This window comes from Solanum pennellii, chromosome 2 (genome assembly GCF_001406875.1).
Source record: "Solanum pennellii chromosome 2, SPENNV200".
Taxonomy (NCBI): Eukaryota; Viridiplantae; Streptophyta; class Magnoliopsida; order Solanales; family Solanaceae; genus Solanum; species Solanum pennellii.
This window is the reverse complement of record NC_028638.1, coordinates 28,467,167-28,491,875: the sequence shown is the minus strand read 5'-3', so window position 1 is coordinate 28,491,875 and position 24,709 is coordinate 28,467,167. Positions and strand designations below refer to the sequence as shown.

The window sequence follows — 24,709 nt, the reverse complement described above, 5'->3', positions numbered from 1 at the left end:
AATTATAAAATCAAATTAAAAATTATTGATTGAAGAATAAATGAAAAGATGTTATAATTTTTATTTACTTTACATCATTAATGTCTATTAGTACGTAATCTTGTAAGTAATTTATAAATTTCGTGATATTAAATTTCTGCATATGGCGCAAATAATTTTACTAATTTGATGATAATTTTTATTATTTATAGAATTTTACATTTATAAGAAAAACATAACTTAAGTAATTTAAATTACATATTGAAACGAGTGGTTTAAATTAATTTATTCATTTAATTTCAAGAAATCCCCAAAAGCTTCTTTCATAAGATAGTGTTGAGCATAAGAAAGGAGACAGGAAATAATTGATTGATAAATATAACCGTTATAACAAATAAAGACATGTGAATAAATCCAACAGCATATAAACGAAAAAACAAACAAAATATGATTTTTTTCATATGCACAGAACCCAAGAAAGTTGCTTCTTCAGCTATAATTAAATGCACTTCTCTCTCTTTTCAGCATAAAGAAGCCAACAAACTCTCATTTGCTTTGTACCCTTATCTTAGATTTACACAATTCTTGTTTATTTCTTATTGGGGGTACTTGAAGAAGCAAATGGGTGGACTTTTCACCTGCTGAAAATGGAGGGGTCTGTCAGCTTCAGATTCTTGGTGGGGGCAATTTTTTTGGGGATTTTTGTGGGTTGTGGCTGCTCTATAGAGAATGCAGCTGATTCAGCTACTGCAGTGTATATTGTGACCCTGAAAAAAGCACATTTTAATGAAGAACTCAACTTGAAGAATCAATACCACTCCAAAAATGGTGGGTCACGGAGAGTTAATATATTTGACAAACCAAGGTATTATTTTTTAACTGGATATATATTGTCATGTTAAGAATTCATACATTCATAATCCTCCTCTATAGTTTAATGTTGCTCTAGGTAAATGGTTTTTCTTTTTGTGGTTAGCCCACTTTTGTTTGTTTAATTTCTGCTATAGTATTATTTTAGTTGTAACTTGGGCATGTGTAAAGTTGAAGTCTTTTAATGATTTTGAAGTTCCACTTGTCTTCTAGCATTTCTAATTGTTTAAGTGTTTGGACTTGTAGATTGTAGTATGTTAGAAGGAGGGAAATTTATCTGATTGTGTTTATGTATTTTAGTGTTTTGACTGATTGAGAATGAGAAGCAATGCATTATTATGTAAGGACTCTCATGGAATGAAGCTTAAATAATTACATGAGGACTTTACTCTTTTAGTGGCTAGATTCTTAGAGCTGTGTATACCACTATCCAGAAGTCACTTCACTTTAATATGAAAGTTTTATATTTTGTCGAACTATATCACACTCTGGGCTAGTCGTATTACATTGTCATAACAGATTCTTGCATTAGATAATTAGAGTTTTTGTTACTCCCTGTCTTGTTTTAAGTGTATCTGTTTGAAAGTGAGAAGTTAACTTCTGTCATATTACTGATAACTGTTTTCTGAATCAGCAACTTTTCACATATAGATCGCATGAATGGTTCCTACGTTTCTCAAATGCACGATTCCTTATTGAGGAGGGTATTAAGAGGAGAAAAGTATCTAAAAGTATACAGCTACCACTATTTGATCAATGGATTTGCTGTGCTTGTAACACCCCAGCAGGTATGTAGAAATTAGAATTTTCCTTAACATGCCATACATAGTTAAGTCATTACATAGTCTTTCGTGACTTTTGATCATGGTCATATCTTATGTGAACATGTATTTGATCAATTTGAAGGCATTCAAGCTTGCAAGGAGGAGAGAGGTGTCAAATATTGTTTTGGATTTCTCAGTTAAGACTGCAACCACACATACACCACAATTTCTAGGTCTACCTCGTGGGGCATGGGCTCAAGAAGGTGGATATGAAACTGCTGGGGTAGGCATTGTAATTGGTTTCATTGACACTGGAATTGATCCTACACACCCCAGCTTCAATGATAAGTCACCTGAGCAAACATATCCTGTTCCTGAGCACTTCTCTGGCATTTGTGAGGTCACTCTGGATTTTCCATCCGGATCTTGCAACAGGAAACTTGTTGGTGCCCGTCATTTTGCAGCATCTGCTATAACCAGGGGGATATTTAATGCAACTAAGGACTTCGCTTCTCCTTTTGATGGTGATGGTCATGGAACGTAAGTGTTCTCTATCATATGTACATTTGCACTGCATCTCTTTTGTATGCTTATTTGGTATTCACAATGTGCACACTGAATGTGAGCACTCTTGGTCACAATGAATATATTTCTTTTATTTCTTCTGAAGTTAAATATTTGGCGATCCACCTCCTTTATATATGAATTTTGGTCATTGAACATTCTTTGTAAGAGTAAGACTTGAAAATAGTGAAGGAGTTCCAAACAAGTTGCGGGTTGTCTCTTCTCCATTTAAATTCATCTCTGCCCTACTTTATCAGTTTAAAAAGGAGGAAACTTCATAGGCCTACCCCAGACTAACACTTTTTGATCAAGACCTCTCGGATGCCTCATTTAAAATATGTAAGATTCTGATTTTGTTGGTCATAATGGATCATTCATGGATTTATCAAGAGTTGAGCATCTCCATGGAACTGTATAGATGTGGTGCAGTTGCACAATAGGGAAGATGCTATAGTAAAATCGTATTTTTCACTTGACAATACGGTCATCATCATCTCCAAGTGAGTATTCATGTTACCCAGTGATTCATCTATACTTTTATAGTTTTGTTCTGTTTTTCTTGTTAATCTAAGTATTAAATCTCTGAAGTTTCGTTCTCCTCTTGAGGTGGTTGCCTCATTTCACTTAGATTCCAACCATACCATAATTTGAGTATCCATTCCCATTCTGAATCATAATGGTAACCATATGAGTCATCCTACCTGTATGTACGAGAAGCATAGTAAGATTGTTCTGATTATGAACTATAGAAACATAAGTTACCTTCTTGGTTTTCATGAATGAGGTGATTTGATCCTTTGAAAATGCTCTGCTATCAGCTCTTAGTTGTTTTTCTGGATTTTCCTGTAAATCTTTAAAGCACTTGGGTGAGTTCAAATTCAGGGGTATTTTCTTCAAGTCATTTGTCAGGTACTAAGGATTAAATCTCGAAAACATGAAAAAAAAACAAAAATTTACAACTCTTAAAGTTGCAACAACAACAATTAGCAAATAGATGTTGCCCAATCCCCTGGAAACGGCCCCAAAATCTGAAGAGTGCAAAATCTGTGTATAAAACCTAAAGCTCATGCTTGTCAAAGATAGTATCGATAATGTCAATCCCATGAAGATTGTGTTTCTAATATGCTGTATTGCTTGACTACTTTTTGAGAAATCCGATTTGTGAAATTAATAATGATGGGAGAAATAGCCACAACTCGATTGAGTTGAGTCAAGAATCCACCTATGGAATAACTAGCAATTATAATACCTTTCATCAACCCTTGTTGTATGAATGTTTTTCGCGAATACATTCAATCCCTTTTATCTTTTCTAAAGATGGTGAAGGTTGTGTTGAAAGGCTCTGCATAGATAGAAATATGTAGTCTTCTTTCAAATATCTATGCTGCAATTGTAAGGTTAAAATACTAATCCCTTCTTGCGAATAGAATCGATATTCAACAAGACTATTTCAAACCCAATCAAGGCAATGGAGAAATTGATATATCTCTTGTGATTATTATATCAATAAACTCCTCAAGGAATCAATTGAACACATGAGATTAAAGGTAAATTAATCATTTATAAACCACAGGTTTCATCAAAACTCAACCATGAGAATGTCACTCCATAATGGAGTAAAAACAATCATTGAAATATTAAGAGTCATCATGCTCATAACAAAAGATTAGGAGAAGAAGGTGGTTTAGAAGAAACTCTATATCTCTTGAATCCTCCTTGAAAATCTTAAGTTCTCTTTTTTTTTCTCTCCCAACAACTGCGTCTGTCTTTTGGTGTCAAGGCCCCTTTTTTCGTACTCTTCAAGGTCCCTATTTATTTCCATCTCAACCCTGAACTCAGGGTCGTGCAGTCACAGTGACAAAAACTCCACCACTGTGACAGTCGGGCTATTTTGTGCATCTCTTTTGCTTGAGTCTTGTGTATTTCCTCCTTCCTTTTTTTTTCCGGTGAAGTAATTAAATTGTATTAGAAAAGCACGAAGGAGATGCACTGGTTACAACTAAATAAAGTTGCTTCAAACATGAAAATAACATGAAGCTAACTATGGAAAAACCTGTAAAGCAGCCAAAAAGATCCCTTTAAGCCTTACTGTGCTAGAGTTAGGGAGCTAACAAAATACCAAAGATTATCCATACTAACATGGGAGAGAAGGTGCCAATATGGGAGTTGGTATTCCATCAAAGCAGCTGCAGTTACCGTCTTTTGAAATGCTTCAAAAAAATTACTTTTGGGGTCATCCTCCAGGTCTTTTGATAGTGTTGTCAACTGTCCAACATATCCAGCTAGCATAAGTATCTTTGATGGAGAGGGGCATAACCCATTGGAGGCCTAACAACGAGAAGAAGAAATGCCATATGCCTTTTGTAATGGGACAGTGGAAAAAAAGATGGTTGACACTTCCATTGTTTTTTTACACGAAAAACATCTGTTGATGAGAATGATGCCCTTTCCTAAGGTTGTCTTGTGTTAAACATGCCTTATGAAGGGCTGTTCATGCAAAACAGGAGACCTTTGTGTATTTCCTGCTTATCTCCTTTATTGCATATCTTTCATCAGAACAATGTAAATATGTGAGGGATTACATCATATACTACTTAAAACTCTTCAAACATGAGAAAAGACATAAATACACTTGAATCATTGTCCTCAAGCAAAAAAGACTGCCATACAACAGTAACAGAAGGACATAAAATAAGTTAAGAGCTTTCTCTTTCAGTAAAATTGACTTAGATCAACCAAATAAATTGAACACCTTTTTTTTGCTCATACTCGTGTGTTGACAAAATGAAATTCTTGTGTCCCTTGAATCCCATTATGACTCACCAAACTGACCACCCCAGATTAACAAAAAGATACCAAGCCATCAAGCTTGAATCCCCATATGCCTCTCCAAACGGACTGCCCCAAATTAACAAAAAGATACCAAGCCAACAAGGGAGAAACAAATGGGCATGTTCAAGAACAGTGGCACTCACAATGATTAAATAAATTCTTGCACCACATAGAAGAGTACCAAAAGCTTTCTTATTTTGTCACTATCCACTAATATAGGAGTTCTCAAGTAAAGATCAGGTAGAGTTTTTTCATTTGATAGTAATGTAGACTAGAGGATGAATATGGTAATATTGGATAAGAGCGACTAATTTTCCTTTGGCCGATCATTACTCAGCACTTAGCTAACAACAATATTTTTTTTTCTCTTCACACTAAATCCCATACATGAAACTTTATTCTCATTCTTCTCAAGTAAGGGTTCCAAAACACACACAGAAAAGAGAAAAACAATAAAAAGAAAAGTATGAACCTTGTTTTATTTGAACCTCTTGATATCATCAATTTGTTATCTTTACTGCAAACTTAAGATACTGAAAATAGCATCTAAAACCATGTGGTTTGAATTTCTTATTAAACAGGCATACAGCTTCTATTGCGGCAGGAAACCATGGAGTCCCCGTTATTGTAGCTGGACATTACTTTGGAAATGCTAGTGGAATGGCTCCTCATACACAGTAAGAAATTGAATTTTACTGTTCACATTTTGTTTACTGATATCAACCTGCAAGGTGATACTCTACATGAGGAAGAGATTTCAGCGATGTAACTATCATCAGTTCATCACTAGTCGTTTTGTGTATTGCAATCAACTTATGTGCTAGTTCTTGTTCATCTTTTCTATAAAGTTCCTTTGTCTTGTGAATCTTGCAATGACTTCTACCAAGCGCTTTCTCAATGCAAAAGATTTTGACGACTTAACTTTACAAAAAGGTTCTTTTGTGACAAAATGATTGTGATCACTCTTCAGGAGTTAACCAAACATTACAATTAGCACACCTGTTATCTGATAAGTGAAGTGATGAAAGTCTGAAACCATTGTTGAGGGGAGGGGGATCCTGGAGCACTGAGAAGTGCTTGAGTTCTGAGCACTTGGGTAAATTACTAGAAATCTACTTTAATGATCGACCTTCTCAACTTCCCCAAGTGGTTATAGCTCAAGCCTCCAGTGTTTCCTTTTATCAAAATATAGAGATTGAGATAAGTATTAATTTCCTTACCATGTATCTTTCTCGCTAAAAGTAGTATTAGAGAAGATACTGATTGCATGCCGATATTTCTAGCATTGCAGTTTACAAGGCATTATACAAGAGTTTTGGTGGATTTGCTGCTGATGTCGTTGCTGCCATAGACCAGGTAAGTTTTCAATTTTTGGCTAGAGAGTGAACTTTTAAAGGAAAAGAATAAAGAGAGAGAAGGATGCATGTCCTGGTTTTGACTTTTGGAAAAAGAGAGAAAATGGAGAAAGATATACTGCTGATGTAGGGAAATCTCACATCAAGTTTCTGTAGCATAAAATAGCAGTATACTAGTTTAGATTTGATTTTGTCAGAAGGTGAAAAATGTTTCATCTGCTAGTTGTAAAAGAAAAAGTTTCATCTTTTTTTGACATAAAAGAGAAAGATTCAAATACCAAAATAGGTCTAATTTTTTGGTGCAGAATAGAATGCGAAGCAGGCCAAATTTGTATAGATGAAGGGCATATTCGTTTGTCCTTCATGCTTAAGAATCATTTACTGCTAATTGACAGAGGCAAAAGAGAAAAAAGAGTAAATATTGATTCCTGGGTGTTGATACCTGTCTGTTTACAATTATAGGCAGCCCAGGATGGCGTGGATATAATCAATTTATCAATCACGCCAAACAGGCGTCCTCCTGGTTTGGCGACTTTCTTTAATCCGATAGACATGGCCTTGTTATCAGCAGTAAAAGCTGGCATTTTTGTGGTACAAGCAGCTGGCAATACTGGACCATCACCTAAGAGTGTTGCTTCCTTCAGCCCATGGATCTTCAGTGTTGGTGCTTCAACCCATGACAGGGCATACAGCAACTCTATATTGCTGGGCAACAACATCACCATATCTGGAGTTGGACTAGCACGTAAGTCTTCCTTGGTGATTGCTGCATTTAATTCTATTTTGAGAATATTAATGGAGCGTGATTCTTCCCACAAATATCTATTATTTTAATCCTTCCCTCTCACTTAGCCTTAAATTGTCTGTTAGAAGAAGTTAACGAGTAGAACTGTAATTATGTAATTCTTTGAAGAGAAGTGGGCAATGATCAGATTTCACTGCCTAACAGTAATTTTCTGTTGGAACTTCTAATGATAATTTATAAAACTTCTAGGTCAGTTGTTGAAGAAATTGCCATTCCTTGTGAGTTAGAAAAGAATGAGTAATAGATCATCCTATGGAGTGTCACAACTCTTGGATATTGTAGGATCAGTTATAAGTAAGTTGGTACCGATCCAGAGAAGTTAGGTGATAGAGGTGTTACAAGGAAGGTAGATGTCGACCCTTGCGAGTATTCATACTAGTCCTTTCACTTTTGGTGTTGTTCTATATGTTCTGATATCTTATACGGAAAAGAATGCATTTGAGGGATGAGGTCACCAAATTTTTCAAGTGAATACATATACTTTTGTGACTTAAAAATCAGCCCTTTGGGCAAATTGCAACTATTGAAACTCAGAGATGATGTACCTGTCCCTATATCTTAGTGCACTAGAGCTCGAACTTTTGACCTAAGTCCCTAGTCCCTCAACCCCTTGGGGCTTTCTCAAGTGCATATTAAGGTGTTTCTAAGTAAGTTTGACTTAGTTCACTTGGCATAGAGTCACACTTTTGACCTAAGTCACAAGTCCCTCAACGTCAACCCTTTGGGGCTTTTATCAAGTGAGTATTAAGGTGATTCTAACTAAGCTTGATATCTTTTTGGATTAAACATGATCCATTACCTTTTGATTAAAAAGTTAGGTTTAGACTTAAAATATGTTCAGGTCATGTGCCATATTAGATAAATTACTATATCCACGGTAAAGTGTGTCACTAGCATTAAGGCGTAATGTCACGGACTTAAACTTCAATTAATGCTCCGTGTGACACTTGACGACTTACTCACGACTATTTCACGATCTTGTAAGCTCAAGTAAGCTTACTCACGACTATTTCACGATCTTGTAAGCTCAAGTATGTCCTTATCAAACTTAGATCGCTAAGAGAATGAAGAAAGACAAGAGTTTTTAAAGTAGGATTTTGTATTGCTTTGGAAGATTGCTTACACTAGCTTGGTTGAGTTACAAATGAATGCCCCTCTATTAATACTACAAACCTAGGGGTTAAAGTGCAAATAAAAATTGCTATACAAGTCCGTACATATTTACAAATTGGTCCCTCTTCTAGAATTCTCTACAAGGCTAGAGAATTCTCAAGCCTTCCAAGAAATCTTCTATGGTATTCTAGAGCCTTCTCCAAACTCTCCAACATTCTAGATTCTTCCCCCTTAATTTTATGTCTAACTTGTATGGCAAAGTGGCGGGTCATGACAGTAAGTTCTTCATGCTTTCTTCTAATCTTTTATCTCACATGGTATCAAAGCATGCAAAACTTTTGAATTCAAGCCTTGTCGCCACCTATCAACAAAATATTTTCATGTACTTAGCCCAAGAAAAAATAATTAGACCCACACATCAGTGTGATCAAATGAAAATTACAGAAAAGTGCAATTTCTAACAATTCAAGCTAGATAAGGTAGTTTACATAATTTGATATGAATCTTCTCCCAGACGTTGCTATAGTGAATAGTGATTGCCCCGCCAGGAACTAGAATTATTTTTGAACAAAGATCCAATGCCATGTTATATTAAGTGTACCACCTCAAATACAAGTTGAATTGTTAAAGATGATACATGTTAATTATAGACCCAAAAATGCTCCAATATCACATTAAATGGTGTGAACCGTCTCATCTAAAAGTTTAAATTGTTAGAGAGGCAACATGTTTATTTATTTTAGATCTATAGGCAGAGAGAAATTAAAAGGTGAACAATCTTTCATTTGAGGGAAACAGATGTCATTTTAGGACTACCTAAAAAGAAAAGGAGAGCTAATAAGCTATGTTTTCCAAACAAATGACGTTTAATCCCTTGTCATGTATTGGTAATACCAAAAAATTATCAAAATCAGCGGAGAATGCGAAATGATATTACAGGGTTGCCTTTAAAGTTGAGGAAGCCGATGCCCTTGAAAGTTGTTATAGAAAGTGAAGCCGATAGAAATTTACTCTTGGAGATGTTCTGCTCGATAATTTCAACAACATAAGTTCCATGCTGTTATTCTTTCTATAGTTTTTATTTTTTTTCAGATTTCGGATGCTGAGAAGCATCCTGTAATATCTCCAAAAAAAATGTTTGTCTAAGCTAGATGCCTGAGATATTTTCCCTGACATATCCATACATGCATACCTAAGCTAGACAGACGCCTGAGATTTTCCCTGACACATCCATAAATGCATACCTAAGCTAGATGCCTGAGATGTTCACTGGTATGCCCATAAATAATGCATACTGTTATGATCTCTCTGAGATCACAAATTTCAGTCTCAACAATTCAAAGAAAATCTATAAATCGAATCTCAACTTTATTGATTCTAGAAGTTCTCGATTACAACAAACCAAAGCTAAGTAACTACTGAGCAGACATTATTGAATTACAGTAAAGAAGAAAGAGTGAGATTGAGAAGAAGAGAAACAGGAGATCGAAGAAGAAGAGAAACAGAAGATCGAAGAAGAAGAAGAGAAGCAGAAACAGAAATGGGAAGAAATTGTATTTCCAAAAGTTAGTTCCTTATCTCTCCTCTAACTACCATTTTATAACAACTTCCTAACCAACTCCACGTGGCACCATCCTGATCACAGATTCTCATCAACTTGCATTTAATCCCAGCCCTTCAATATACCAATATATGATCTTTTCACTAGACTCTTCACGGATCGATTCCCCACAGAACCACTTCTATATTTCAATTCATAACATTCCCTTCCCCATCAAAACATCCTTGACCTCAAGGATGAGAATCGAAACCAGGGAACTTAGCGCGCAAAAAATCATAATCTTTCCCACGTAGCATCCTCCAGTGGAAGATTAGACCACTGAACCAAAACTCGCACCACAGCTGTATTGTTCCTTTTTACCATCTGGCGCTGCAAAATGGTCACCGGCTTAACCAAAAATTGTCCGTCGTCGTTCGTATAAGGTAATTCAGATTGAACTACCACATGATTGCCTACTTTCTTCTTCAACAACGAAACATGAAATACCAGATGAATCTTTGAAGTCGATGGAAGGCCTAATTGATAAGCCACTAACCCAATTCTTTATGTTATCAAGTAAGGACCATAATACTTAGAAGTAAGCTTCAAATTCTTTCTCAATGCAACGAATGTAGTTCAGATTCAAGTTGGTTTAGTGAGGGCGACCGCGAAAGTCACCGAATGGGTCAGTCTTTTAGTTCTCCCAGATTAGAATATCAAAGGAGGACGTTGCAGATGCCGGGGGCGGACACGTCTGACGACTGACGATATGGTTGCAGTTTTAAGTATACCCAATCTCCTACCAAAACTCACGCTCAGTTCTGTTCCTATCAGCAAAAAACTTCATTCTAGCTTAGGCAGTAGTTAAATTGTCCTTCAACAATTGAAGGAACTGCTGTGTGTGCATCACGACATCCTCTGCAGCTTGTACCACACTGTTTCTAAAAGAGGACCAATGGAAAGTTGAGGGGGAGTATAACCATACAATACTTTGAATGGAGTACACTGCAGACCTGTGTGAAAATTCGTATTATACCACCATTCCGCAGCCGATAACCACTGTTTCCATTGCGTAGGCCGACTTGCAGTCATACATCGAAGATAATTCTCAAGGCACCTATTGACTCTTTCAGTTTGACCATCATCACTCTGAGGATGATAGGCCGAACTATAGTGCAATTTAGTCCCCAACAGTTTGAACATCTCCTGCCAAAATTGACTTAAAAAGACCTTATCTCGATCTGAAACAATACAGTCAGGAGTACCATGTAATCGGTGGATCCGTCTCCAATACAATTCAGCCACGGTTACTGCAGTATATAGATGAGCCAAGACTATAAAATGAGCATACTTCTTAAACTGATCGACCACTACTAAGATCACATCCTTAACTTTCGACTTTGGTAACCCCTCAATAAAGTCCATACTTATATTACTCCAAGCTTGATTAGGAATCGGGCATGGTTGGAGTAGACCCGGATATGCTGCATTATCGTCCTTGTTACGATGGCAAACCTCACAATGAGCTACATATTCATTCACCATAGCTCTCATCTTAGACCAATAGAAATAATGAGCCAACCTTTTGAAGGTGCCCAATTGACCCGAATGTCCTCCTAAAGGAGTATCATGAAAAGTAGATATGAGTTGTCGTATAGGTCCTGTAGATCCCACATAAACCTTTCCTTTCTTCCTTAACACACCATTAACGTTATGCCAAAAATTAGGCCCATGCGCATCTACTGATAACAGTGTAATCAACTCTTGAATGTATGTATCCTCATTATAACCCCCTTTTGTTGAATCGCCGAAGTGACCCGTTGTTCCAACAAGTACTTCAAACTGTGGTGATCAGTCTTAACCACAGTGTTGGAACTACAAATAATGTCTCCATTTATCTACTGCATTGAATAAAGCCATATATTCCTTCTCGTATATCGACTTGCCCCGATGTTTAGTAGCCAAAACTTTGCTGAAGAAAGCTATCGGTCTTCCTTGCTGCATAAGTACAGCTCCAATACCCCCATGATTGGCATCAGTTTCAACCACAAATTCCTGTGTATAATCAGGAAGAGCCAATACAGGCGTAGTCGTCATAGGTACTTTAAGGTTTTCGAAAGCAGTCTCGGCATCCACACTTCATTTAAAAACCTCTTTCTTTAACAAATCTGTGAGTGGCCTGCTGATAGTTCCATAATTCTGCTCATACTTACGATAGTAACCGGTTAATCCCAAAAACCCTCTTAAAGCTCTAAGTCTAATCCCAATCCACCATAGCATTAATCTTGTTAGGATCTGTAGACACCCCTTCATCAGTAATAATATGGCCTAAATACTCCACGTGAGCTTGACCAAAAGAACACTGACTTTTTAGCGAATAGTACATTAGCTCTCAAAGTCTCAAATACAATTTGTAAATGCCTCAATGCTCATCTCTGCTTCTGCTATATATCAATATATCATCAAAGAAGACAAACAAATTTTCGGAGAAACGATTGAAAAACCTGATTCGTTAACACTTGAAACGTTGCTTTCGCATTAGTGAGTTCGAAGGGCATCACTCGAAACTCGTAATGTCCCATCTGAGTCCGAAAAACTGTCTTATGCACATCCTCCACTCTCATTCTAATTTGATGATATCCATCCCGCAAATCCACCTTCGAAAAGATTGCAACACCATGTAATTCAAACAACAAATCATTCACTATAGGAATTGGATATTTGTCTTTGATGGTCAAGTCGTTCAAGTCTCGATAGTCAACACAAAATCTCCATGTCCCATCTTTTTTTCTTTACTAATAACGCAGGTGAGGAATAAGGAGATTGACTCGCTTGTATTATTCCACTCCTTAACATCTCCTTTACCTGCTTTTTCAACTCGTTCTTTTGATGGAAATTGTACCGATAGGGTCTAAGATTAATTGGCGTCGCTCGTGGTTTGAGAGGTATCGCATGGTCGAAGGCTCTGGCTGGTGTAATGATTTCAGTTCTGCAAAAATATCCGAATACTTAACCAGCACCTCTTGAAGCCTGCCATCTACCTCCTCTTCCTCATTTGATGTCACCATATTCATCATAAAAAGATGAGCAACCATAGCCTGACCCTTCTTCAACATTTTCCTCATGGCTTCACTAGATAACATGCTTAAACTTGCCTCCTCTGCAATTCCCGGCAACACCAACTTATTGGTCTTTTCTGCCTATAGTAACACACCTCCATTCGTGATCAAACTTAGTTGGATTGTGTTTCTTCATCCAATTATTTCCTAACACCAATGCACAACCACCCAAAAGAATTATGAGCAAAACTTTCGTGAAAATTCTTTCCTGCATTTTTCACGAAAAATCTTTACAGTTAGAATTACACATAACGTAGTTGCCATCCGCTACTGTAACTCGTACTGGCGAGCAAGGATGAGGTTGATAGCCTGATGCAGTAACAATGTGCTTATCGATGAAGCTATGAGTGCTTCCTGAATCAATTAATATCGCTAAGTCTCGCTTCTTCACAGTCCCTCCAACAAGGATAGTGTTCTCTCCTTTATTATGTCCCGTTAGTGCATTTAGACATACAACTTGCTGTACTTCTTGTTCTACTATTCCTTCAATAGTTATCTCTTCATTTTCCTCAGTTACCAACACAGGTTCATTGTCATCTTCATTCTCAATGATTCCCGTTAGAAAATTCAACTGTCTCGTCTTACGTAGATGCCCTGGACCATATTTTCTCCCCACAACGAAAACACAAATGATTGGACTTCCTAAACTCGTAAACCTCAGGAGTAAGCCGGTAAAGACCAGTTCTGTTACCGTGCAGAAGAGCCCTTGTTACCCATCCCCTACACAACTGGAGTAACCATTCGGTTAACTCGTTTACTTCTCTTGCGTGCAGCTTCAATAGCCATTTCCTTCATCCTCGCCTTCTCTACAGCTTCCTTCAACGTAGTTGGCTTGAACATTTTAACCTCAAATCTGATCTCCTCCTTTAAGGCTCCGATGAAACTAGAGAGAAAGTGAGCGTCGTTCAAAGCAGGATTATGGATAAGCATTTGAGCCTTAAGATCTTCAAATCTTCCTAAAAACTCATCCACAGTACCACTCTGTTGTATTTTATTAAACTCCTCTACCATATCACCTACTTCAATTTCCCCAAATCGACTTATCAGTTCCTCCTTAAACTCGATCCAATTCGGAATTCCTCCACTTAATACCATTGACTGATACCAAACTTCGGCAACATCATTTAAGTATAACGCAACCAATTCCATCCTCTGTTCATTACCCACCCTATACTGTGTAAAGTAGCACTCACACTTTCGGATCCACACCTTAGGCGCCAGACCAGCAAAGCTAGGTAACTCCCACCTAGGTAACGCAACAGCATTCGGCTGAGCTCGGTTGCGATTGTACGGATTCGGAATGGGCAGCAAACCTGCTCCCACATTCGGAACTGCCGGTGCTCTTTCTAATACTCCCCCAGCCTTTCCTAAATTAAATCCAATGCTCCTTGAATTTTAGCTTGAACATGGCGTACCTCTTCCTGAGAATTCAGCAAATCGGCTAGCATTTCATCATGTCTAACTAGCTTATCTTCAGTGATCTTCCATCGTGTTCCTTCAGCCATTGCTCCTTCAACTGCACAGGTTCGAAGACTCTGATACCAAGTGTTATGATCTCTCTGAGATCACAAATTTCAGTCTCAACAATTCAAAGAAAATCTATAAATCGAATCGCAACTTTATTGATTCTAGAAGTTCTCGATTACAACAAACCAAAGTTAAGTAACTACTGATCAGACATTATTGAATTACAGTAAAGAAGAAAGAGTGAGATCGAGAAGAAGAGAAACAGGAGATCGAAGAAGAAGAGAAACAGAAGATCGAAGAAGAAGAAGAGAAGCAGAAACAGAAATGGGAAGAAATTGCATTTCCAAAAGTTAGTTCCTTATCTCTCCTCTAACTACCATTTTATAACAACTTCCTAACCAACTCCACGTGGCATCATCCTAATCACAGATTCTCATCAGCTTGCATTTAATCCCAGCCCTTCAATATACCAATATCTGACCTTTTCACTAGACTCTTCACGGATCGATTCCCCACAGAAGCACTTCTATATTTCAATTCACAACACATACCTAATCAGGCATGTACTTTGTGGAAAATTTATGCAATAGTGCCATTAGATTTTATGTATTGTAAAAATCTTTTTTTGGTTTGGTTTGGGTGGTTATTGAGCATAAAGTCTGTTAGTATTCAGTCGATACAATCACTGAAATGCTGCAACTTTATTTCCAGTTTCTCTTTGAGCGCAGTGATGTGGCACTTTAGTTGTTGGTGCCGTCTTTCACTCTTAACCAATTAAACTTCTTTACTACCTTTCTGGAGTTCCCTGTAATTCGGAGTTCTATTAGTTTGTAATACTTTTGGAAGGGGGACTACTTTGATGTAGTATACCTGTAGATAAATAGAAGAAAAGTTACCATTCTCAAAAAAAAAAAATTGTTTTGTTTACAGCAGGAACAGATGACATGTACATGCTGGTTTCTGCAATTCATGCTTTGAATGACACAGCTGCTAAAGATATGTATGTTAGTGAATGCCAAGATGCCAGTAAGTTCAATCATACGCTCGTTCAAGGGAATCTCTTGATTTGTAGCTACTCCATCCGGTTTGTGCTTGGACTTTCCACCATCAAACAGGCCTCAGAAACAGCTATGAACCTTAGTGCAGCTGGAGTTGTATTTGCCATGGATCCTTTTGTTATCAGCTATCAACTTAATCCGGTTCCAATGAGATTGCCTGGAATTATAATTCCTTCTCCAGATGATTCAAAGGTGAGTTTGGATGTACAAATGCTTTTAGTATCTGTGCAGATCAACATGGACGTTTACTCATTCTGTGGGTGTTGGTATGTATGCACAACAGTTCTCATCTTCGATTTTAATTTGGGGATCTTAATTAATTTGGCAGATTTTACTTCAGTACTACAATTCTTCTCTTGAGAAAGATGAAACTACAAGAAAAATCGTCAAGTTTGGGGCTGTTGCCTGCATTTTGGGGGGAGTAACACCAAATTTCAGCTTATCTGCTCCGAAGGTTATGTATTATTCTGCAAGGGGACCAGATCCAGAAGACAATTCTGTTGATAATGCAGACATATTGAAACCCAACCTAGTTGCTCCAGGAAATTCTATATGGGCTGCTTGGAGTTCCCGCGGCGCTGAATCGATTGAATTTCAAGGTAGATGGTCTCAAGAACTTAAAAAGGGTTCCATGTAAAGTACTAAAATAGGCTAATAGGTTACTCAAGAACTATCTCTGGAAGTACTTCATCAAAGAAAAAAAAAACTATCTCTGGAAGTATGGGTGTGTACTCATAAATCCATATAAATGCCATTAAATATTATTTACTGAAAGAAGTACTTCCAATTATTTAGGTGAAAACTTTGCAATGATGTCCGGTACAAGCATGGCTGCCCCTCATATTGCTGGTTTAGCAGCCTTGATCAAGCAAAAGTTTCCTACCTTTAGTCCTGCTGCAATTGGATCTGCACTTTCTACAACAGCCTCTCAACACAATAATTATGGGGGGCCAATACTAGCCCAGCGTGCATATGCCAACCCAGATTTGAACCAGTCTCCTGCAACATCTTTTGACATGGGAAGCGGATTCGTGAATGCTACTGCAGCGCTGGATCCGGGCCTTATATTGGATACAAGTAAGCAACTCTTTGCTTAATATTTTTGCCTAGGATGTTTAGGAGAGAGTAGTTCCTAGAATTGCGGAATGATAGGAATCAAGTAGATGAATTATGTTTGAAACTTTGAATTATAAATGCAAACGTTCTCCAATCAAGGTTTGCCTAGTCTTTATCCCACAACTTTGATCTAAAGTAAATACGTCTACTGTGATTCTTGGCAAATTACTCATATTAAGGATCAACATCTCATACTTCGAAGAATGAAATAAGAGAATTTAAACAGGAGATGATTTGTATCATTGCACAAAAGACATCTTATTAAAATACCGTGTCTTGTGCCTCCCTCCAATCTCGTGTACAGAAGTTATATCATATCGTATACCTAAGGGTTAAAACTGTTGGGTATGTAGCAAGAATTGATGGGAAATAGAGGGAAGGAGAGGAATTTGAAAAGTTTAGAACTTGAAAGGTTGGGAACTTGAAAAGTCCTCTAATGCTTTAATGAAAAAGGCAATTGTCCCTCATCGGTAATGGAAATGAAAATAGGAGAGCTTAAATAAATAAACACTCCTATTAATTGTTAATAGGAGTGGAAAGAGGGACCCCCCTCACGCCGTCGTCGTCGTCGCTCGCTCGCTTTGGCTTTGGCAAATGATCGATCGAGAGATTATTTTTTGGACAAATTTATTTTAATTATTTATTTAATTAATTAAATGGCCAAAAAATTATTTTCAATTAATTAGTTGATAACAGAAGTTAACCGAAATGTTTTCAACTTTTTAGTTAACCTAACCCAACTCGGATCCGCGCGCGTGACCCGTTTTAATTTCCGTTATATTTAAAATTCCCGTCATGACTGTTCTGAAAGGTTGCAACTTTCAGGAACAGTCAATACCATTTGAAAGTTTGCAACCTTTCATTAATGGTCATGTTAATTCTGAAAGGGTAGCAACCCTTCAGAATATATTCTTCTTGCCTATAAATACCATTCAGTCTTCAGAATATTTGCCAACGAATTTTCTGATCTTCCTTCTTCTTAAAAAACATTATTTCTTCGTGTACTTTCCTGCTGTGGATTGATTCGCTGACAGTAGAGTTTTTGGTATCTATACTCTACTGATTAAGATCATTTTACCCTGGGAGGTTATATTCCAAATCAAACCTCGGATACTAGAGGGGAATAATTTCCTTAAGGGGACACTGTGAATTCAGTGGACTTGATTTTCTTCCAAAAAATTAAAAAGAGTATTCCAGATTCTGGTAAGTTTTTACAGGTTCAATTATTTTTTTACAAATAAATTTCTGTTCATCTTACTTACTGGTTCTAAAAATCTCAGTTGCTTCGTGTTTCTGAATGATTTATTACAACTAGTAATTTCTGATTTTCATAACACAGATATGACAAACAAAAACAAGCCTAAGAAGCCCCTTATGGGCATGAGTGGGCATTATTCTCAGCTCCTGGGCATAAATTTCAGCCCCTTTCTTGGGATTCTTAGCTCCAGTCTTAGGCTTCATGTATGCCCCTCCTCTTGGGCTCTATATTGACCCAATCTTCCTTCTCTTGGACTTGGACTACGAAATATGTATAGCGCTTGGCCACTTCTTCCCATAATTCTTGGACTCTTCTCCCACGATACACAGATTCTTGATATCTCATTGAGCCTCACCAACTTTATTTTGATTTCCTTAGCTTCCAAAGCTTCATAGTAAAGGTTCGCTGTCATGGATGCTATCACTTAGTTACTTCCAACCTTTTTGTACTTAGGAAGCCTTTTAGTCCATGAAGTTTAGAATGTGTTTTTTGGTATGGATTATATTTTCCATGGAAAATGTTTCCTAGATGTTTTCTTGGAAAGCAAACTGGTCTCTTACTAATTTTATAGTTTTTAGTAAGCAAGCAAAAAATGTTATCTCAAAATATATGTAATCTAACAAAACACTTTAGGGGTGGATAGAGGTGGGGAGTAGGGCCTCAGGAGTGGGAGGGTCAATGGGTCTAGGTGATGTTGAGTGGGTATGGAGGATATAAATATAGAGTGCCACTTATAAAACTTATTTTACCTACTTCTATTAAGGGAGTCATTTTTCTCATTTTTAAAGAACTTATTTTCTGTTAGAAATATGCATAAGAACTGCATCAGTCCAAATTGTCTGTATTGTATGATAGTTATTTACTAGGGTAGTTATTTACTGTTTAGTAGTTAAATTCTATCTTATCCTTATAAATTATCCTTAGTTTTTTAATCTTATCCTTAGGAGTTGGTTTACTTGTAAACTCCTATAATATCTGTGTTATAATGAAGTAAGTAGTTTTGCTTTCATAAAAATTTCTTTGTTCGTTTATCAAACTAATGTTCCTACTTGTTCAATAACAAAAGAAGATAAGATTGTTATGTTTTTCCTTCTCTAAAAACTAACAATTGGTATCAGAGTTATCTTCTTGAGGGATCTGTGGGTGTTTTGATTGTAATCAACAAGACAAGTTTATCAATCATGGAAGCAGAATCATGTTTTTCTGTAATGGCACCACCTGTTTTTAATGGTGATAACTATCAGATTTGGGCGGTAAGGATAGAAACATATTTAGATGCCATGGATATGTGGGAGGCAGTCGAAGAGGATTATGAAGTTCCTCTGTTGCCTAACAATCCTACTATGGCCCAGATCAAAAACCATAAAGACAGGAAAACCAAAAAATCAAAGGCAAAAACCTGTTTATTTTCAGCAGTATCTTCTTCAATTATCACTTGAATTATGTCTATAAAGTCCGCAAAAGCCATCTGGGATTATCTCAAGGCAGAATACGAAGGGGATGAAAGGATCAGAGGTATGCAAGTGCTAAATCTTATAAGAGATTTCGAGATGCAGAAGATGAATGAAACTGAAACCATCAAAGATTACTCTGAAAGGCTCCTGAACATGGCAAACAGGGTTAGATTGCTTGGTTCCGTGTTTAATGATTCACGTATTGTTGAAAAGATTTTGGTAAGTGTGCTAGAAAGATTTGAAGCAACCATAACTACTTTGGAAAACACGAAGGATCTGTCCAAGATCACCTTCGCAGAGTTATTGAATGCTTTGCAGGCACAAGAACAACGAAGAGTCATGAGAGAAGAAGGAAATACAGAGGGAAGCATTGTTTGCCAAGCCTCAAGATGGAGGCAAAAACAAAAAGAAGAAGAATAAGAAGAATGGTGAAGGCATTTCAACAAGTACTACCAAAGGAAAAGCTGGACACTCAAAGAAAAGTTATCCTCCTTGTAAGCATTGTAACAAGAAAGGTCATCCACCATATAAATGTTGGAGAAGGCCTGATGCTAAATGTAATAAATGAAATCAACTTGGGCATGGAGCTGTCATTTGCAAGAACAATGGTCAGCAAAAAAAAGCAGATGCTCAAATTGTTGAGGGTGAGGAGGAAGATCAACTCTTTGTTGCTACAAGTTTTTCAAGTAGATCATCTAGTGAGTGTTGGTTGATTGATAGTGGATGCACTAATCATATGACAAATGACATGTCTCTCTTCAAAGGAATTGAAGCCCACAACCATTATTAAAGTCAGAATAGGTAATGGCGACCATCTTCCTGTAAGAGGGAATGGAACCATTGCTATTCTTAGTAATTCAGGTACTAAAACAATTTCTGATGTGCTTTATGTACCTGATATAGATCAAAACTTGCTTTGTGTTGGTCAATGAATGGAAAAAGGCTACAAGTTAAATTTTGAAGATAATTATTGCTTGATCAAGGATATTTAATATCAAGAAATGTTTAAAGTAAGAATGAGAGGCAAAAGTTTCTCATTAGATCCATTTGAGGAGGAGCATGTTGTTTTTTCAGCAAAAGAAAGTGTTGCAGAAGTATGGCACAATGGCACAAGAGACTTGGACACTATCACTATGAAGGGTTGGTTAAAATGCAAAAAATGAAAATAGTTAAGGACTTGCCTGTTTTAGAAGTACATTCTTCAAATTGTCTTGTGTGTCAATATGGAAAACAAAACAGACTTCCATTTCTAAAGACAACTTGGAGAGCCTCGAAAAAATTGCAACTAATTCATACTGATATAGCAGGACCTCAAAGGACTCCTTCATTAAAAGGTAGTCTATAGTATATCATTTTTGTTGATGATCTAACCCGCATGTGCTGGATTTACTTTCTCAAGCATAAGTCAGAGGCTTCTAATGTTTTTTCGGAAGTCCAAAACAAAAGTAGAAAATGAAGCCAACTGGAAAATTCAGTTCGTAAGAACAGATAATGGAAAGGAATACACTTCTTACCAGTTCGACATGTTATGTGAGGAAGCAGGGATTCATCATCAGCTTACTACTCCCTATACTCCACAACAAAATGGAGTAAGCGAGAGAAGAAACAGATACATTATGGAGATGACCAGATGCATGTTGAACGAGAAGAACTTGCCAAAGAAATTTTGGGCAGAGGCAACAACAAATACACCAGTTTTTCTTCAAAATAGGCTTCCCACAAAGGCAGTGAAAGACCTAACTACATTTGAAGCTTGGTATGGATTTAAACCATCGTTAAATTTTCTTCAAGTGTTTGGTTGTCTCTGTTTTTCCTACATTCCTCAGGTTAGACGAGATAAACTAGATAAAAAATCTGTCCCAGGCATTTTTATTGGATATAGTTCAGTTTCAAAGGCATATAAAGTCTTCCAAGCACAAACTGAAAATATAATCTTTAGTAGAGATGTGAATTTTATAGAAAATGAAGAGCGGTGTAGGGAAGACTCGAAGAAATTTGTCGTTAACACTTTTGACAAAGCAAAAAAGTCTCCTACCCAGCTTTTTGAGAAGGAATTATCACTCTCACGACAGGATGAAATGGTGGATCATTTACCAGTCAAAGGTACTCGACAACTCAGTCATATATATCAGAGATGCAATGTAGCAGTATGTGAACCTGTTGGGTACAATGAAGCAAAAAATGATGAAAAATGGGTTGCTACAATGAAAGAAGAGTTGTTTATGATTGAGAAAAACATGACTTGGGAGCTTGTTGATCAACCTGAAGACAGAAAGATAATTGGGTTGAAATGGGTCTTTAGAACCAAGCTAAATATCGATGGTTCAGTGAATAAGCATAAAGCAAGACATGTAGTTAAAGGGGTATGCTCAAATTTTTGGTGTAGATTATTTTGATACATTTGCACCAGTAGCTAGGCTTGACACGATCAGGTTACTTCTTACTCTTGCTGCACAGTTGGGTTGGAAAGTGTATCAGATGGATGTCAAATCAGCATTCCTTAATGACTTTGTGAAGAAAGGACATGAGGACAAAGTTTATAGGTTAAGAAAGGCACTTTATGGACTTAAACAGGCACTAAGGGCCTGGTATAGTCGAATAGATGGGCATTTACTTGGCTTAGGCTTTGAAAAGAGTCTATCAGAATCTACTCTTTATGTTAAACATCATGACATTGATATTCTTGTTGTGTCTATATATGTGGATGATGTACTAATGACAGGAAGCAATACAAGACATATCGAGGATTTCAAGCAAGAAATGATGCAAGCCTTTGATTTGACTGATCTTGGTCTAATGTCTTATTTTCTTGGTATGGAAATCAAGTAGGGACAAGATGAAGTTTTCATTTGCCAGAAGAAATATGCTAAGGAAATTCTCAAGAAATTCAACATGGAAGATTACAAGGAGATGAATACTCCTATGAACCAAAAAGAGAAACTAAGCAAGAATGACGGAGCAGAGAAAGTGGAGGAAACGTACTTCAAAGGCTTAGTCGGTTGTTTGATGTATCTCACAGCTACAAGACCTTATATTTTGTATGTTGTAAGCATTCTATCGAGGTTCAAACATTGTGCTAGTGAGGTGCATCTAAAAGCAGCAAAACGAGTTGGTAGATACATCAAAGGAACCATCAATTATGGTGTCAAGTTTCAGAAAAAATAGATCTGAAACTACTTGGATATTCTGATAGTGATTGGGCTGGATCCGCAGATGACATGAAGAGCACATCTGGATATTGTTTCAGTCTTGGCTCAGGAATGTTTTCGTGGTGCTCAAAGAAGCAGGACATTGTGGCTCAATCCACTGCAGTGGCGTAATTCGTGGCTGCAACAGCAGCAGTAAATCAGCATCGTGGTTGAGGAAAATTTTTGGTGATCTGCAAATGAATCAGACAAAGGGAACTGAAGCATTTGTGGACAATTAATCTGCAATAGCAATTTCTCATAATCCTGTATTTCATGGGAAAAACAAAACACTTCAACATCAAGCTTTTCTTCTTGAGGGAAGTGCAAAATAATGGTGACGTGATTCTACTCTATTGCAAAACTGAAGAGCAGTTGGCTGATATCTTCACCAGACCATTATCAGGCAATAAATTTCAACTTCTCAGGCAAAAACTTGGAGTTTGCAGCTCTTAAAGCAAGGAGGAGTGTATTGTAGGGTAGTTATTTACTAGGGTAGTTATTTACTGTTTAGTCCTTAGTTTTTTAATTTTATCTTTAGGAGTTGGTTTACTTGTAAACTCCTATAAATATCTGTGTTATAATGAAGTAAGTAGTTTTGCTTTCATAAATTTTTCTTATTCGTTGATCAAACTAATGTTCCTACTTGTTCAATAACAAAAGAAGATAAGATTGTTATGTTTTTCCTTATCTAAAAACTAACATTTTCCTAGAAAATATTTTTCCAAAATTTTGTCCAACCTAGCATGAGAAAATAAGAAAACATGTTTTCCTCCATACCCCAAACACATCAATAACATTACTGTAATTATAAGAATGTTTTCTGGTTGATTGGTTGTAAGTCTACCATACCATACTGCAGAGAAAAGAATGCATGTTCTGACATTGAGAAGGAAGATCAAACCTAATCTGGTGTCAACACTTGATTGACCGGAGCACCTACCTAATTAGCTTCAAACAAGTTTCCGGTAGGCTAGGAAGCATATCTTTTTCTCTTCTGTGTCTATTAAATGTTTTGATCTTTATACAAGTATAGGGTGTTAAGAATCGTAGACGCGTTTACCATGGTTTAAAGTTTCTTGGTACAAAGACTAGGCCAGACATTGGGAAGGAGTGACGTTGAGAGCTAGGTTAGGCCAACCTTCTTTGGAGAATTTTTCATCTCTAGTTCAAACTATAATTTGCTTATTTTGTTTATAGTTCCTCATCATACTGCGATTCTCACCCCACATTAGTTCAAATTTGATGTTCTCTAAGCATAAACCTTTTGATTTATTTTAGGACTACGTGAGTGATTTGACTGAAATGAGAATTGAGAATAGTTCAACGTAGAGTTTAATCACTAAAAATGTTCAGAAAACAATGACTAATGATTTGGGGTCTCTAGAATACATTCATTATGACACATCATTCTGTTAGATGTGGACCTTATATTGTGATTTGTAGGTTATAACGATTACATGGCGTTCCTCTGTGGCATAAATGGATCAGCTCCTGTTCTTCTGAACTACACTGGTGAGAGCTGTGGAGTATCTACTATGAATGGAGCTGACCTGAACATGCCTTCAATCACAATATCAAAGCTGAACCAATCAAGAAAAGTTCAAAGAATGTTGACCAACATAGCAGGAAATGAAACATATATTGTCGGTTGGAGTGCACCTAATGGGGTTTCCGTTAAGGTTAACCCAAAGCGATTTTTCGTTGCAAGTGGACAGCAGCAGATATTGAATGTGTTCCTCAATGCTACCATGAACAGTACAACACCAAGCTTTGGAAGAATAGGACTTGTAGGAAACAAAGGTCATGTTGTAAACATTCCTTTATCAGTCGTAGTAAAAATATCATACCACTCAACTAACAGCTGATGATACTTCTGATCTTGTAATTTTGTTAGGTAGGTATCCAATTTTTTTATTTGCATCAGGCTCTGTAAATTTTTTTTTAATGCAGGTATCTTATTAATTGATGATAAATAACCATGACTTCCATTTCCTCAATCACAATCTCTCCTTTATATAATGTAATATGCTTTTGTAACATAATATTAATATTACTCAAACTAGAGGGGCTGATTGATAGTCTAATAGGAAAAATAGTGCATGCATTAGATTTGTATATTATTATGAGTAACTTTCACATATAGCAAACATAAAAATCATATTTATATGTTATAGCTATACTTTGCATAATTACGCTCCATAGCAAACATAAATATATATGTTTTACT

At 36.8% G+C, this 24,709-nt stretch overlaps 1 protein-coding gene across 2 annotated transcripts; it reads left to right on the top strand.

The window, feature by feature from the left end:
- Positions 1-419: 419 nt before the first annotated feature.
- On the top strand, positions 420-24,479 carry LOC107008691 (subtilisin-like protease SBT2.2). Of its 2 annotated transcripts, none has more exons than XM_015207826.2 (10): positions 420-844; positions 1,484-1,637; positions 1,756-2,153; positions 5,591-5,686; positions 6,293-6,365; positions 6,827-7,109; positions 15,339-15,658; positions 15,795-16,065; positions 16,262-16,543; positions 23,926-24,479. In XM_015207826.2, exons 1-10 carry the CDS (start codon positions 627-629, stop codon positions 24,345-24,347), a joined length of 2,517 nt encoding a protein of 838 aa, XP_015063312.1. In that variant the 5' UTR covers positions 420-626; the 3' UTR covers positions 24,348-24,479. The 2 variants fall into 2 exon arrangements, with proteins under 2 accessions (XP_015063312.1, XP_015063313.1); XM_015207827.2 differs by having other exon boundaries at positions 662-844; positions 1,501-1,637.
- Positions 24,480-24,709: the final 230 nt, after the last annotated feature.